General features: G+C 37.9%; 1 protein-coding gene across 8 annotated transcripts in view; it reads left to right on the forward strand.

Annotated features, from left to right (window-relative positions):
• ACBD5 (acyl-CoA binding domain containing 5) overlaps positions 1–15,139 on the forward strand; it is a 54,335-nt gene that overhangs the window by 17,724 nt on the left and 21,472 nt on the right. For 5 of the 8 annotated variants that reach the window (XM_030009494.1, XM_030009493.1, XM_030009499.1 and 2 more), the window contains 7 exons: positions 760–897; positions 1,661–1,861; positions 2,584–2,690; positions 5,272–5,548; positions 6,921–7,120; positions 8,707–8,757; positions 9,051–9,160. In XM_030009494.1, the coding sequence (XP_029865354.1) occupies positions 760–897; positions 1,661–1,861; positions 2,584–2,690; positions 5,272–5,548; positions 6,921–7,120; positions 8,707–8,757; positions 9,051–9,160 (1,084 nt within the window). Of the gene's footprint in view, positions 1–759; positions 898–1,660; positions 1,862–2,583; positions 2,691–5,271; positions 5,549–6,920; positions 7,121–8,706; positions 8,758–9,050; positions 9,675–11,486; positions 14,567–15,139 lie in introns of those variants that run through there. The other 3 variants (XM_030009495.2, XM_030009496.2, XM_030009500.2) reach the window with 3 other exon arrangements.

A 15,139-nucleotide genomic window follows, 5' to 3' on the forward strand; every position in this document is an offset into this window, starting at 1 on the left:
TGTGATCCTTGGAGTGATCAAAGATGTGGAAAACGAGGATTTAGCAGTTACTTTGTCTATTTTAAGATATTTTAAAAAAATATTTATGTAATTAGACATGCAAACAAATGCTCAGTGTATCTATTCTATCATCTTTTTCACTGAAATCAGAGAATTTATTTCCATATGCCCTTTGCCAGATAAAGATCTGTATAAACTTGAGTCGTCTTACCACATTTTGCATCTGCTTAAATCATTGCAGGAGAAGATGAACGAGATATTGTATTTACCTCCTTATGTGAGAATCCAGTTGCTCATGTAATTGGATAGAATGTTTTAAAATTTGCCTTTGAGTTGAGAGCAGTTTTGAAGCATTTCAGGCTAGAAGGGAACTTCTATAAAAATGCTGACTTCTGGGTTTAAAAGGACATGTCCACATTGGTCCTAGATAAAACATTACTGCAGCTATACCATAAATATGGGTAATAGCCTTGGTTTGAGACTTGGTAGTAGAAGTGGCCTGCTGTCTCTTTCCAGTAGGCTTCCTCAGAATCATTGAGAATCTCTTCACTAGTAGTCACGCACTCTGTGGTGAGCCACAGAAGAGAGACATTAAACCAGTTAAGGAAGAGCTTGCAGAAGTAAAGATGTCATTATTTGGTACATCTTCTAATATGGAAATACTTCTGTAGAACTATGACTAATAGTTTGGGGGGGGGGGTTGTATGTTTGTTTCTTTTAAAATACTTTTTTTTTTTTCCTCTTCGAATTTTTTCTTAGACCTTAGTAATGTCATGAATTCCACCCCAAATCTAAAGGCTGTGAATGGGAAAGCTGAAAGTAGTGATAGTGGAGCAGAATCAGAAGAAGAAGGGCTTCATGAAGAGGAAGAAAAAGAACTGCAGCTAAATGGAAAGGGTATGTTTTCTGCACTTGGACCATTGTCTCTTCCAAAGTTATTCTTAACCACCTAAGTGGCAGAAAATCCCAAAGGATCATGAATGCTGTACTTCAGGAGAACTAGATGCAAATACCCATGGATGTGTGGTAAAAAATGGCAGCATCGCAACCTGGGTTATAAGATTTAGAACTAGTACAAATTTGTGAACTATGCCATACAATTTTTGACTCAGCTAGAAAGTTCTATTGGTAGGTTAGCTAAAAGTCTATACCCTGTATTGTTTTAGGTTTTGTTGCCAGTGCTGTTTGTAAGAGCTGTGAATGGCTACGTGGGCTGTAACAGTGTCACTGAAATCACTTTTCTTTTTCCAGAGAAAATAAAACAGAACTTTCAGTGAGATTTGTTGAGGGGGTCCATAAAGTTTTGAGAAATACCAGCATCAAGTGAAAACGGAATGAAATTACATATTTAAAATTCTATACAGGTTTTTTCCTCCAAGGACATTAGGATTATTATTTAATTTATCAGAGAGGCTTACTTTGGATTTGCTTACTTATGTTTTAAATATCATCTGCTCTTTATGCAAATTAAATTTTATATTTACACTTACTACAAGAACAGAACAATCCCTATGAATGTGAATCTAGGAGCATTTATATATTTTGTTCTGCAGACACGTTGTACATACAGTCCATTAGAAAGTTAGCTACTTAAAGAAATAGGTTTTGAGCTATTAGGTGCATAGCTTTCTATTTGCAAGGTTTTCTTGTTGTTTTACAGACTATAAGAATGTGAAACCAGAATCAGCAGCTGCTAAGGATTTGGAAAGTATTGTTACTAATGGCTGTTACAAGGACAGCTTTATCCCAGATATGCAGAATGGCATCCAGACCAAATCTGCCCTGAATGGCTTGAACCTGGAGGAAGAAATAAAGAAAATGGAGCCAAGCCTAGAAATAGCTAATAACAGTGCTCACCAAGGTATTGTCCTTGCAAGACCACGTTTTCGTTTGCACGTGTTTGTCATGGAAAATATTTCTTTTCTTGAAAGCTTAATCCTGGGATTCAGAGACTAGCAATGGTGTCTTTCAGTTTTAGAAACCTAAAGAAAGAATACTCAAAAAAAAAAAAACCAACCAGATTTAATACCAGTTTAAAATAAGGCTTTCTTTCAGGATGTCCTACAGAAAGAGAAATGAATTCAGAGACAGAGAGGCCCCAAACCACAGAAATACAATTGTTTTCTTTTAAAATTATTATACTACCTATGCAAATACTATTTGCCTTTGAAAGCTAGTTTGTAGTGAAATGAAAAATCTTATTTGTCATTCTCAAAGGCTGAACATATTATAAACTCCAGTTTGTTGAAACTGAAGTGTAAATATGTCTTTTGAAAACTAACAGATAACTTTAGGCAAAACTGCTTTATACTGAGCTTAGGAGGGAGAGTGGAATGAACAAGGTAAAATTAAAATTATCGACTTATAATGCAGAAATGCCAATATGAGGTATAGTTTTCCCATTAGGAAAAGTTTTATGTAATTCCTATATTAATATAACTTCTTTATTTAGAATCTAACTTTAGGATGACAATCATAGGTAAAAGGGGGATGAGCTGAAGCTCACCGAGACTTTTTAACTCATTGTTTTAGTCTTTGCCAGGATTGGCTCACATTTACAAAGTATGTGTCCTTTCCATACAGGCGCAAATGAAGAGAATACTGAAGAGGTCTCAGCAACTCAGCACTTAACCAGTGATTCAGACAGTGAAGTTTATTGTGACTCTATGGAACAACTTGGACTAGAAGAGGTAGGGGCTTAGTATTCCTAGGTGTATTTTGAAACTGGTATGCTTATTTTTAAATAGATTCCTATCTGTCCGGTGAACCTGGACATGCAGAGGTGAATGAAGTAACTCAGGCATACCTTTCTCCTGTTTGGACTGCTGTTTTTTGTTCTTTTTATTGTCAGTCTTTTACAACTTGGTTACTACTGGTCTAAAAGCCTTGAAATTTTTGCCCTTAGTGAATGTGAGGGGAAGGTAGCAAAAACAACAGTACAAAGAAACTAAGGGCTGTGTTCCCAAATTAATTTAGGGTCTCCTAACATATGTAGGGACCAGAATCCAGCTATCTCTAAGAAGCAGGGAGTATATTTGTAACAATGAGCTTTTTGCATGCTCTTTTTCTGGCCTGATGAATCCTGCATTTGTTTCTTAGAATACATAAAAAGTAAGCCTTAGCAGGTGGCCTGTAGGCCAGTGCCTGAAAGTGGCCTAAGTCTAAAGAAAGTGGGAGGTGACTGATTTCTGGGTTCTCTTGTACTCTCGGCCATAATGTACATCCCCGACTTTCATATATAAGGTGGGCACCAACTGTGCTGGCTTAGTTTTGACTGAATTTGTGCTCCTGCTCATTGTATTAACTGTAGTCTTAGTTGACTTACTGGTTTGGACCTTCTTCAGGGGTTCAGTTTAAGTGTAGACTTGGTAGATTATACTCAAACGTCTAGTTTCCTGATGCTGGGGAGGAATGTGTGAATGATGCACGGGATCAGAAAGACCAGTAAGCACTCTAATATTGCATCATTCTCTTGTCTAGCTGTTTCCTGAGGATCTAGAGAATTCCTTTTAGTGAATCAAAATTTTACCCAGTAATGAAGCATGTTGGGCAAGGTGATTTGGTAGAAGAGCTGCAAGCTGTCTTATCTAGGTGATTTCCCAATCATCTTGTGTATTGTTCAAGCTTGTTTAAGATTCTTTAATTGAAGCACGTGGATAATTTGTCAGAATTTCCCAACCCGCGTGAGAGAAGCTCTAGTTTTGAACAAAATAACAAATATTCAGGTATATGTAAATAAATGTACAAGTAGAACTACAGATGGATCAATTCAAACTAGAAGAGGTTCATTTAAAGAATTAAATACAGCTTTTTATTGGAAAAGTTGTAGCAAACACTCTGTCCTTCAGTTCTGATGATACAGGTTTATGAACTTGTCCTAGTTTCAGCTGGGATAGAGTTAACTGTCTTCCTAGTAGCTGGTACGGTGCTATGTTTTGAGTTCAGTATGAGAAGAATGTTGATAACACTGATGTTTTCAGTTGCTGCTAGTAGTGTTTAGACTAATGTCAAGGATTTTTCAGCTTCTCATGCCCAGCCAGCGAGAAAGCTGGAGGGGCACAAGAAGTTGGCACAGGACACAGCCAGGGCAGCTGACCCAAACTGGCCAACAGGGTATTCCATACCATATGACGTCCCATCTAGTATAGGAACTGGGAAGTGGGGGCGGGGAATCGCCGCTCGGGGGACTAGCTGGGTGCCGGTCGGCGGGTGGTGAGCAATTGCACTGCGCATCATTTGTACATTCCAATCCTTTCATTATTGCTGTTGTCATTTTATTAGTGTTATCATTATCATTATCCGTTTCTTCTTTTCTGTTCTATTAAACTGTTCTTATCTCAACCCGTGGGTTTTGCTTCTTTTTCCCGATTTTCTCCCCCATCCCACTGGGTGGGGGGGGGAGTGAGTGAGCGGCTGCGTGGTGCTTAGTTGCTGGCTGGGGTTAAACCACGACAGAACTGCTATTTGACAAATGGGGTTTTGGCAGCAGTTCCCATTTCTTTGCCCCTCCTTTAGGTTATTTTGGCTTTTTCGTGGAGTTATTTTTCAGCTAGCTGAGGTCCCTAGTCTGCTTCAGCATATTCTTGTTCAAGTGCTTGTCCTTGCACTGAACAAAGGGTTGCTTGAACCACCTTCAGGCAGTCCTGTTGCAGAATGTGTAATTGTGACCTGATCAATGTGTATGTCATCCATTTTTAATATCTTCTTACAGTACCACCAATTTTGACTGTGAAGTTGATAGAATACTATGCCTTTCTTTTGTTTGGTGAGAGGTACAGGGTACAGCCAAGCTGTTTTGAACAGGTTGATAATAAGCAACGTGATCTCTTTGCTGTGGGTGTAAACACTGCCTACTCAAGGTTGCTAACAGCACGTGACTTTTGACAGTGTGGCTCACAAATCCATGTTAGGATACCACTTCACTGTCTAGGAGGCAAAGCCAATTTTACAAAGGAAAACCGAACATTTTCAGATCTTAATGTTCTATTTTAGTGATTACTGAGTATTACTGTATGCTGGAAATATCTAAAGTAATTCCAAGTAAGTGGTATCACTGTTTCAAGGATATTTGCCTCAAATGCCTTTTCAATCTGTAAAGGGCATTTAGACAATAGTAGGCACATTCTACAGGAAAACAACTGCTCCTGTTAAAAGTCTTAATTCTGGGCAAGCTATTTTCTTAAAGTGAAAGTAGAGATGATGCTTCTTCCTTTTTATTGGTTAACTGTCACATTTTACAGAATTTAATTACTTGCTAATGTTAATTTGTAGCCCTTGGAGATCATCACTTCAGCTAAAGGATCTTTAAAGCATTCATCCCATTTCTTGGATGTAGATCACAGTCTTCTGTTAGAAAATACGGATTTTCCAAGGCGCACTTGTATGACTTACGGGAATCTCCAACCTGGAAACACTGTAGAGGGAGTAGCTCAAGAACAAGGTGAAGTCAAGTGTGGAGGAGAAGATGGCAAAGCCAGTAATGGGGGCCCTCACAAGGAGAAGAAGGGTGGAGAAAAGGCGGATTTCTACAGTGTCAGAAGAGGGAGAGGTACTGTGCATGCTGCTTTTGTGTCCCCCACTCTCCTGACTGCCATAAGTTACTGGTGCCTGAGAAGCACTTGTCAACATTGTCCAGTAAGATAGTCATGCTCTATGGTGCTTCTGTCCTTCACACTAAAAATAGTTAACAAAATCCTAATTACAGTGGGTAGCAATCAGTTTTGTCTTCAGAGTATTTATTTAATTCATAATAAGTATTACAAAAGGATTTTCCTGGGCTATGGATATCTTGTTTGAGTATATTGGTTTCTTCTGTTTTGGCTTACCTTAAACTCCAGCTGCTGTTTATGGCATGTGTCTTTTTAGAAATGTAATCTTCAAAACCTGTCTGTGCATGAGAAGAGTTTCTTTACAAGTTATGTATTTATTTTTCGATGCATATGCATTTATACCTCTGTGGTCTTATTTGAGACCATGGAACATCTTGGAAAGGTATCAGTGACACATTGTTTTCTATATAATTGGAGTGTTAGCCACAGCTTTGAGTGATTCTGATACTGTCTATTATGATTCTTAAAACTTAATGATTCTTAATCACATTAATAGTCCAATTTATAGTTCAATTTATGTTGGACCTCTGCTCTTTTTAATTCCGTAATACTTCTAATACTGTACTTCTAATACTGTCACCTAGGAGCAGCACCATATTCCAGTGGTATGATCTGTAAAGTCAAGGATAAAGTTTATTTTTCTTGAACTAAACAATAAAAAGCCAGAAAGTATTTTATTTATATATAGCATGCCTTTTTGTGTGGCACCTATATGTAATCAGATGCAAAACTTAAAAAGGAAATCCAAATATAACATTTATGTTGAAAACTATTATGAAGAATGTATTATAGTTTAACCATCTTCCCTTCTCTCTTTTGTTGTTTTATTTACATTTGCTACTTGCAGGCAGAAACACAATAGGCTAGCTGTATATAGTTTAAAGGAGTATTGCAAGTTACAAACAATTATCTTTTCTCATCACTCTATTCCAGTGTTGTGAGTGTTGGAGTGTTGGAGACTGTGCCAAACTTAAAACACACCTACCTTTGATAATAAGACAGATCTGACTTTCTTTCTGCTAGGGCAGAATTTACTGCTGAACTTGACTGGATGTGAATTAATCATTTTTTGCTAAATGTTTATGCAGTTCTAGGACCTTGAATGATACTGTCACACTGAGGCTGCAGGGAAACATCTCACATGATGTTGCAGTAACCTCCCAGTGCTTTTGAACTGTCTGAATATAATCTATGATTAGGAGTACAACACTCAGTTTGGGAGAAAACTGAACTGTTCAAATCAAACACTTTCAGTAGAGTTGGTAGCCCATTCTGTGCTTTTATATATCTATTTTTTCTCCCTCAAAATAGGTCATAGACTTCAGCCTCTAGGAGATGGGTCACAAGGTGGACAGATGGGTAGTGGAGGCGATGGAGAGCGCTGGGGATCAGACAGAGGACCCAGGGGTAGCCTCAATGAGCAGATTGCAGTAGTGCTGATGCGGTTGCAAGAAGACATGCAGAATGTCCTTCAGAGGTTGCATATGCTGGAGGCGGTTACAGCATCACAGGTATTATTCATTGAAGTTATTTGATTACTTTTTATTTCCTTGGATATTTTTACGCTTTCAGATTAAAATTTTAGTCAGTGTTTTCTTAAACTGTGAAGACATTTCAGTTATATTCTGTAGTTTATTCCAGCTTAGAATTTCTTATTGGTACCTACTCTCAGGAACACAATTCAGGACACTGCTACATGTGAGCAAAAACATGCATTTTGACCTAGAAATTAACTGAATATTATTCTTATTGATTTCTGATCAGACTAATCTTAGCCATAGTTATTGATACACATTACATAGTTGCTATATGGAGAGTCTATAGTTAATGTTAGTAATACATGATCCCAGATAAGTTCTTCATCAGTAGATCTCAAACCATTTTCAAAGGAAGTGAGAAATTATCTTAATCTTCCAGACTGGTAAATGTTTGTAGGCAGAACTTCCAATTCCATTTTTCAGTTAGCAGAAGACTGATTCTTCATAGCATTCTTTCCCCATGAAGTAATCCAGCTTTCTTGGAATTTCACATCATGTATACAAGATAGGCAAAAGAAATCTTAAGCAAGTGTAGATACTTATCAATGTGGTGTTTCTCTTTCCTTCTGTTTCAATGGCAATACTGTATATTCGGGAAAACAGAATATGCTGTGAATATAGTTGAACCAGCAACCTAAAAATGTTTGGTTTTGTTTGACTTGCTGATAAATTTTATCTACCTGAGAATTAGAGCTGTACAAGCAGTATTCTATGGGATGCACATACTCCAAATCTAAGGCAGCCAGGGAAAAGGATTTATTAAAACCATGACTTCGCTCTGTCACAGCTATTTGAGGATCTGATGTTCGGATACAGATTGATTTTTCTTTTTTTGCCTGAGCAATATATGAAGATATAGTAAAAGATTCTTCTCCAGCAGTTCATTCTGTGCTTGCTACCCTTACCTAAAGAGAAACAGAAGCTTCTGTTTCACACTTATGTAAATTAAGAAAGACCTAGAAAACTGACTGCTTTGTTTTTGTGAAAGCACCACAATAGTGCATGGGAGTAGTCTTGAAAAGTTTCTGGTACTTCTCATTTTCTGGATTGCCTGGAAGATTTGGAACAGAGTATTTTCTTTCCTTTATGCTGTTAGACATGCCTATAGCTGTAGCTCAGGGCAGACTAAAACAGTGCATTTTTGCCTTTGTATAGACTAGTGTTGAAACATGTAATCATGCAAATTAAGCTGCTGAGATTTCTACTCTTGTGTTGCAACTGCTGGGACTGGACCAGAGTTCAGGAAGTTGCGATGACAAGTTGGGCAGGTGGGGCTTGAAAAACTGTAAAGAGGTCCAATAAGTGACATTGATGCATTTTTTAACACACAGAGATGTGATAAAAATGCTATAAAGAATAATGGAAACATGAGAGGTAAGTTGGAAACTAAGTGGTGAAAGAGGGGTTGCATGGGGGTGGTTCTGTTCCTTAAACTGTCATATATACAGATGGCAAAGCCTTCACAAGATGAAAAACTTCATATTCTCATTTTGTGAAGCAGAAAAATTTTAATTGCAGTTTCCTTTTTTATAATTACTAGCCTTTGTTTGTATTTAAAGGCAAAATCTGCAACGCTACAGTCAAATTATCAGCCTGCCTCCTCTGTCAAGGTAAAATACTGGTTTTTTTCTATTTGTAAAAAGCAGTGAGAATGGTGAAAAAAGATGAGATTAATATTTTATATTTAGCTCTTAGTATGTGCTTTTTTGTATGGTCTCTCCCTTGACTAGGAGATAAAAAATAATGTGTCTGAAGAAGTTATTTGATAGATTAATCTTTTTTTCTGGTCTTACTAGTATTTTCTACTTTGATACTGTAGCATTTGAAGTGATTGAGAAGTATACACGTGGTATTCAATATGTGCACACAGATTGCTGACTAGAATTTTTTCTGTTTTCCTTAGAAACCATCATGGTGGCCCTTTGAAATTTCTCCTGGTATTTTAGCTTTTGCTATTGTATGGCCGTTTATTGCCCAGTGGTTGGTACATGTGTATCTTCAAAGAAAGCGAAGGTAAAGACATGCATTCAATAGGGCATATATACTGTATTTCATCTGTTTAAACCAATCCGTAGAATATCATGTTATTTAGACAGGACATAAAATACTGCCTTCACACGTAAGAAGAATGCAAGGGTATGCTCTCAATAAGGCTTTGACAGTGTATCTGAAACATCAGGTCAGCATCAAAATGGGGAGCTTGATAATAATTGCTTTGATAAATCCTGTTTCCTTGAGTTCTTTGTTTCAAGACATGTCTTGCGTCTTGCTTAATGTTCCATTGTATGTATCAATGACTCATAGCTCTGAAGATAACAGGCTAAAGCAGATTGTATAGTACAGTCCTTGCTATGGTTATGATAGGAAGGTGCGTGTTTCTATCCCAGAAACTCAAGCCAAACGCGCAACAAGAAATTCTGGAAGCTAGTAGGAGTGCTTTCCATCAGCTGGGAATTCTAGGAAGAGACATGTATAGTTTTCTTTGCCTTGAAAATTTCTCAGCATAAGCAAGTATTGGTTAATTTGACTTCATATGTGGTATGCTTTATATGTGGCAATTTAGGTTAAATCTGTGAAGTGTGATGCAGGATAAATAATTTCAGTGACCATACACAAGTGGGTGAGGCTGGAGAACTTCGAAGCGTCTCCATGACATTCTTTGACCCTCTCACTCCCAATATCCTTTTGAGCCATTTTCACTGCTTCTAGACTCCCTAGTCTCCTTGTGCCATGAGAAAATTTTTTCCTATGAAATCCTTTGCAGAGTCCCATCTGTCACCTATTTCTTATTTAACAATTACTAGAACCTTACTACGATATTTTTGCAACATCTACTTTGACTTCCTTCAGCTGAAGGACAGTTGTACTCTCATCTTACCTTTTCTCAACTGTCTAAGCATCAGAAGATCAAGTGAATATTCTCTAGTTGCTATCTACTTCTTCAATGTCACACCTGACTTTGTTAGCTTAGTATGCTCTTAAGTTTCTTCCTCTCTGTCAGTCTGCAGAGAGTCTGCATATGTGTAGATCTTATTAGAATTAGCTTAAATTGTTTCTAGCTTTTTAATGTTTGACAGTTTTCATGGCATAGTTTTCTCTCATACAGTGAATCACAGAATGGTTGAGGTTGGAAGGCACCTGGTTATCTGGTCCAAACTCCTGCTCAAGCAGGGAGACCTAGAGCCAGTTGCACAGGACCATGTCCAGATAGCTTTTGAATATCTCCAAGGAGGGAGACTCCACAACTTCTCTGGGCAACCTGTGCCAGTGTTCATCTTTCCTCATGGGAGAGATGCTCCAGTCCCTTAATCATCTTCATGGCCCTTCACTGGACTCTCTCCAGTATGTCCATGTCTCTCTTGTACTGGGAAGCCCAGAACTGGACACAGCACTCCAGGTGTGGCCTCACCAGTGCTGAGCAGAGGGAAGGATCATCACCCCCCTTGACCTGCCAGGAGGTATAATGCAGCCCGCAATACCATTGGCTTTCTTTGCTGCAAGGGCACATTGCTGGCTCATGTTCAACTGGGGGTCCTGGTGGACACCAAGGTCTTCTTCTGCCAAGCTGCTCTCCAGCTGTGCAGGCCCCAGCATGTACTGGTGTAACTGTAACTGGGGTTGTTCCTCCCCAGGTGCTGGACTTGGCATTTCCCCTTTTTGTACTTCATGAGGTTCCTGTCAGCCCATTTTCCCATCTTGTTGAGGTCCCTCTGGATGGCAGCACCACACTCTTGGCATATCAGCCACTCCTCCCTGTTTTGTGTAAGCCACAAACTTGCTGAGGGTTCACTCTGCCCCATCATCCAGATTATTAATAAAGATGTTAAACAGGACTGGACACAGTACCAACCCCTGGCATACATCACTAATTACTGGCCTCCAGCTAGACTTCTGTCACTGATCGCCACCCTCTGGGACCAGCCCATGGTATTGTAAACAAGACAATACCCACAGAGGCTACAAGTCTGCCAGGGAACTCCCTAGCAGAACCTTGTCTCAGAGCTGTCATTAGCAGCGTTGGTGTTAACTTGCACTGTCTGATGAAACCAGAGATTTCACTACTAAGGCTTTTAGGCAGTTAGTTACACACATTTTCCTTATTTTCTGCACTGGTAGATGGAGATTTCCATTTCATCAGCAAGGACAAGGTTTTTAAAAATGTATTTGTACCACAAATTTGGATTTGTACCACAGTCTAATAATGGTAATATCAGTATCTCTGTGAGACACAGATCATAACCCCAGACAGTCTTTGTTTTGGTTTCTCATTCATGGATTGTATTAAGATGAGATGAACTTCAAGAACATAAACAACTAAAGAAATTTCTGTGTTCTTCAGCTTTCCTGTTTGTTTCTGAAGAAGTCTACCCATCGCCAGAATTTAAGGACTATATGCTTCTGCATCACCTTTCCATCCAGAGTTCCATCTCCTTTAGCAATGGGTAGGAAGTTGATCAACTACACTGAGAGAAAATCGAATTGCAAAACAAAGAGTCCTTCTCTGTTGTCCCATTGCCAGTTTCAGCTTGTACTCTGTTAAGGTGTGTAAGCTTTTAGGCAGCAGCTGTACACAGAACATATATTGACCGTATTCATGTACTTTTGATTTTAAAGTACATAAACTCTACTGGAGCAGAAACCAGGGGTCTGTGCTACCCTGTGAAGTTTTCTCATCATGAAGCTGTGAAGCCATGACTCTTGAACTCTTTTGCACAGTGGAGCAAATTCCATGGAACTGGTGGAGAAAAGGCCTTCTGTAGCCAACAGCTTTGTGTTTGTCTCACGTGCCTGGGAAGGGGTAGCTCAGCTCACTCTTAGCACCCTACTCTATGGCATTCTGGCTAGTTTAGGTCTTCTTCTGAGTCTTTTAACATGTCTAATTCCTTTATAGGAAACTTAATGCTGAAAATCTGGGTACTCATATTGGAGCCTTTACTGAAGAAAGCTTGAAAACCTGAATCCTAAGGGATCTAAAAACCAGATCACAGATAGAAATATATTTTTAATAATAATTGAGAATTGTTTAGATTCAGCTCACAACTTTAGAACATTCTGATTGCATGTTTTCTGGAGTCACTGGAAAACCAGCTCCTAAGTGTTGGTCTGTTGTGAGCCAGCAAACCACTGACTGATGTGGTCAGGGACTGTTCTGAGGAATTTCATCTGCAGTTCAGAATTCTTAGTGATATTTTGTAGTCCTCAGTGTAAGTTGTGGCAGTTCTGTAAACTTGCAGATGGTTTTGTAACTTGAGAGGGCAAATTTTCAGGTATCTTGAAGCAATGTTTTATTCTAATGGACTGGAAATCATTCACATGTAAGCTTAATTGATTTGTTTATTTAGACAAATGAAAAATCATCTCATGTGAAGGTACGTTAAACTAATTTATTGGTTCCTCTTCTAGAAAACTGAACTGAGAATTCATGACTTTGCTCAAAGACTGCTAGGAGAAGATGGCCCTGGAAAGTGAAGGAATTCTGAATTCTCATAGAATCTCAGAATCTGGGATGATGTTCCTTCTGTTACAGTAATATTTTGTACTACGTTTGAGCTAAACATTTAAGGACTAACATTATTGAAACTTGAATGATTCACAGCTCCTAGGTTACAAATAAAATGAATTTATTAATTCCATCCTTAAAACCATATGAATATTAATTATTTTGGAATGTGCTTGTGGATGGGCCTTCAGTAATTACTGGTCTTGCTGACGTCAGATGATGAAGAGAATATCATCTTTTTAAAAGAATAAGCAAAAAATATGTAAAACTGTCACTTTAATATAGAAATAATTACAATCACAACATCCCTGCCTGTTTTTCCACAGGGTTACATATTATCAGATGAAAGCACTAACAAAGTATGAATTCAATACATGGTAAGCTGTTGGAAAAATATAATACAGCTCTGAGGAATTCAAATGGTTACTTCTGCTGCTAAACTAGTGTGGGGCAAATTTCCATGTAAATTGGTTAGAAATTAAGTTGAATCCATTGCTTAGCCTTTAAGATTGTAAAGGAGATTTGGGAATTGATATATGTCTTGAAAGTTAGAGCCATTAATAACAGGGACTGTCAAATACAAGTTTGGAAACAGCTTGTGGTACAAGGGATCCATCTGAAGCGGCTGCACCTTGTATTTTTGGTAATTGTATTCTTGTTGACAACAGCTTGTTTTAACTGAAATACATAGTTTAGGCACAAGGTGCTTTAAAATGAGATGAAAGCTAGCTCTGTAAATATATCTCTTAAGATTTTAAAAGCTCAGTGCACTCAAATTTTCTGTTGTCAATTTATGTCAAATTAAAATAAGATTTAATCTAGCCCTAATCTGGACTTTTTCCAAGTCGCATTATGAAAAATACCAATTCTGGTATTTCTTTCTCTCTTACCCTTCTACTTCCTTTCCAAACAAAACTTTTCAGCTAATTTTGGTGCCGATTTTTTTTTTTTTTTAAACCAGGTATTTATTAACCAATATACAGATAGAGTTACAACCTTGTGAAGTTTGCTTGATTAAAGCATGCTTTACACTTAATTTTAAAATAAATTAATATATAAATTGTCTAAATCTCTGGAAAAGGGAAATGCACTAAAATTAGATTTGACAGAAGACTAAGACATAAGACATTCATTTGCTGTAAAGAATTACATTATAACATAACCCATGTTTAAGATCTGAATCCAGAAATTTCACCAGGTTGTTGATGTGCTTTCATTTTCACCTGGACTACCTATTACAAACAATTTTTGAGAAAAGTTATTTTTTGTCCTTCCTGAAAATCTTTTATAGTTTGGAAAACATTTTTCATACAAGCTATACTGTATAAAAATGTAATCACAGAATTTAATGTTTGTTTTACCAGAACAATTTTAATCTTATTTTTAGTTAAGTGTGGATTTTTTTAAGAGTTTCTTTTCCCCTCTTCTGATTTTCTTACTGTAAAGCTGAATTAAAAAATAAAATGGTTGGAACCTCTTTGAAGACTGCTGTAACAATGGGATGGTTTTATGTGCCAGAGATGAGTTTTGGCATGAGCTGTACTGAAAACTCAGGTTTGAACTAAGCTTATGCTGGAAGTTCTGCAGTGACCTGAAGCCATTGTGCCTGTAGCTTAAAGGTCCTGGAGGGATTGACTTCTTATCATAAAATGATTATGCAGGAAGGATATTCTAGCTTGAAGGTCACTTTAAAAAAAAAAAACAAAACCAACCTCCTGAAGCAGCATGTCTTCTGACAGGACAAAGCACCCTGGATTGCCTCCTCCCCCAGTTCATAGCCATGTTACATGTAGGTGTCTAGCTTTTAGAGATGGTACAGACATTCTCGCAGGTACTTAACTGTTAACTTCCCACTGAAACAAATGTAGGCATGTGCCATCCTTGTTATTTATTCATGTTTCAATAAATCAGTCCCTTAATATTTTGTATTTTATCTTGAACTTTCTTAATGTTTAGTAAATGGTGGACATTGGATGCTTTGGCTGTACAGAAGAGCCTGCTGGCTACATTGTGAAGAAGCAGTCTCAATCTCCAAGGTTCTAATACAAACCAACATCACTTTTATAACTATTTACTTGTAACTCATACCTGGGCCTCAGCTGCTAGGGGTCTCAAACTCACCCTAACTTGAACAGATTTCTAGTTAACTGCTATTTCATCTTAAAGGTAAGGAAAAATTATTTATTTTTTTATAATTTGCCCAGGTACAGAGAGACACAGCTTTAACTTGGAGAAAGTGGCACAAGCAGATCATTGGAGCTCAGAACTGGGGTATGTTGTTCTAGCTAGTGCTCTCCTTAGGAAGGCGGGCAGTCAAAACAGTTCTACATAGTCCTGAAAACATCTAGACCCAGCTCAAAATTGCACTTTTGAAGCACATGTCCAGTTAGGTTCTTGCAGTGAATCAGACTTCATCTAAACAGTATATGAAACCAGATGGAAGGCATTCCACCTACTGAGAGGTGGTTTCAGCTAAGGTAACCAGAACAGAG

The sequence above is a fragment of the Aquila chrysaetos genome, chromosome 3 (genome assembly GCF_900496995.4).
Source record: "Aquila chrysaetos chrysaetos chromosome 3, bAquChr1.4, whole genome shotgun sequence".
In the NCBI taxonomy this organism is placed as follows: domain Eukaryota; kingdom Metazoa; phylum Chordata; class Aves; order Accipitriformes; family Accipitridae; genus Aquila; species Aquila chrysaetos.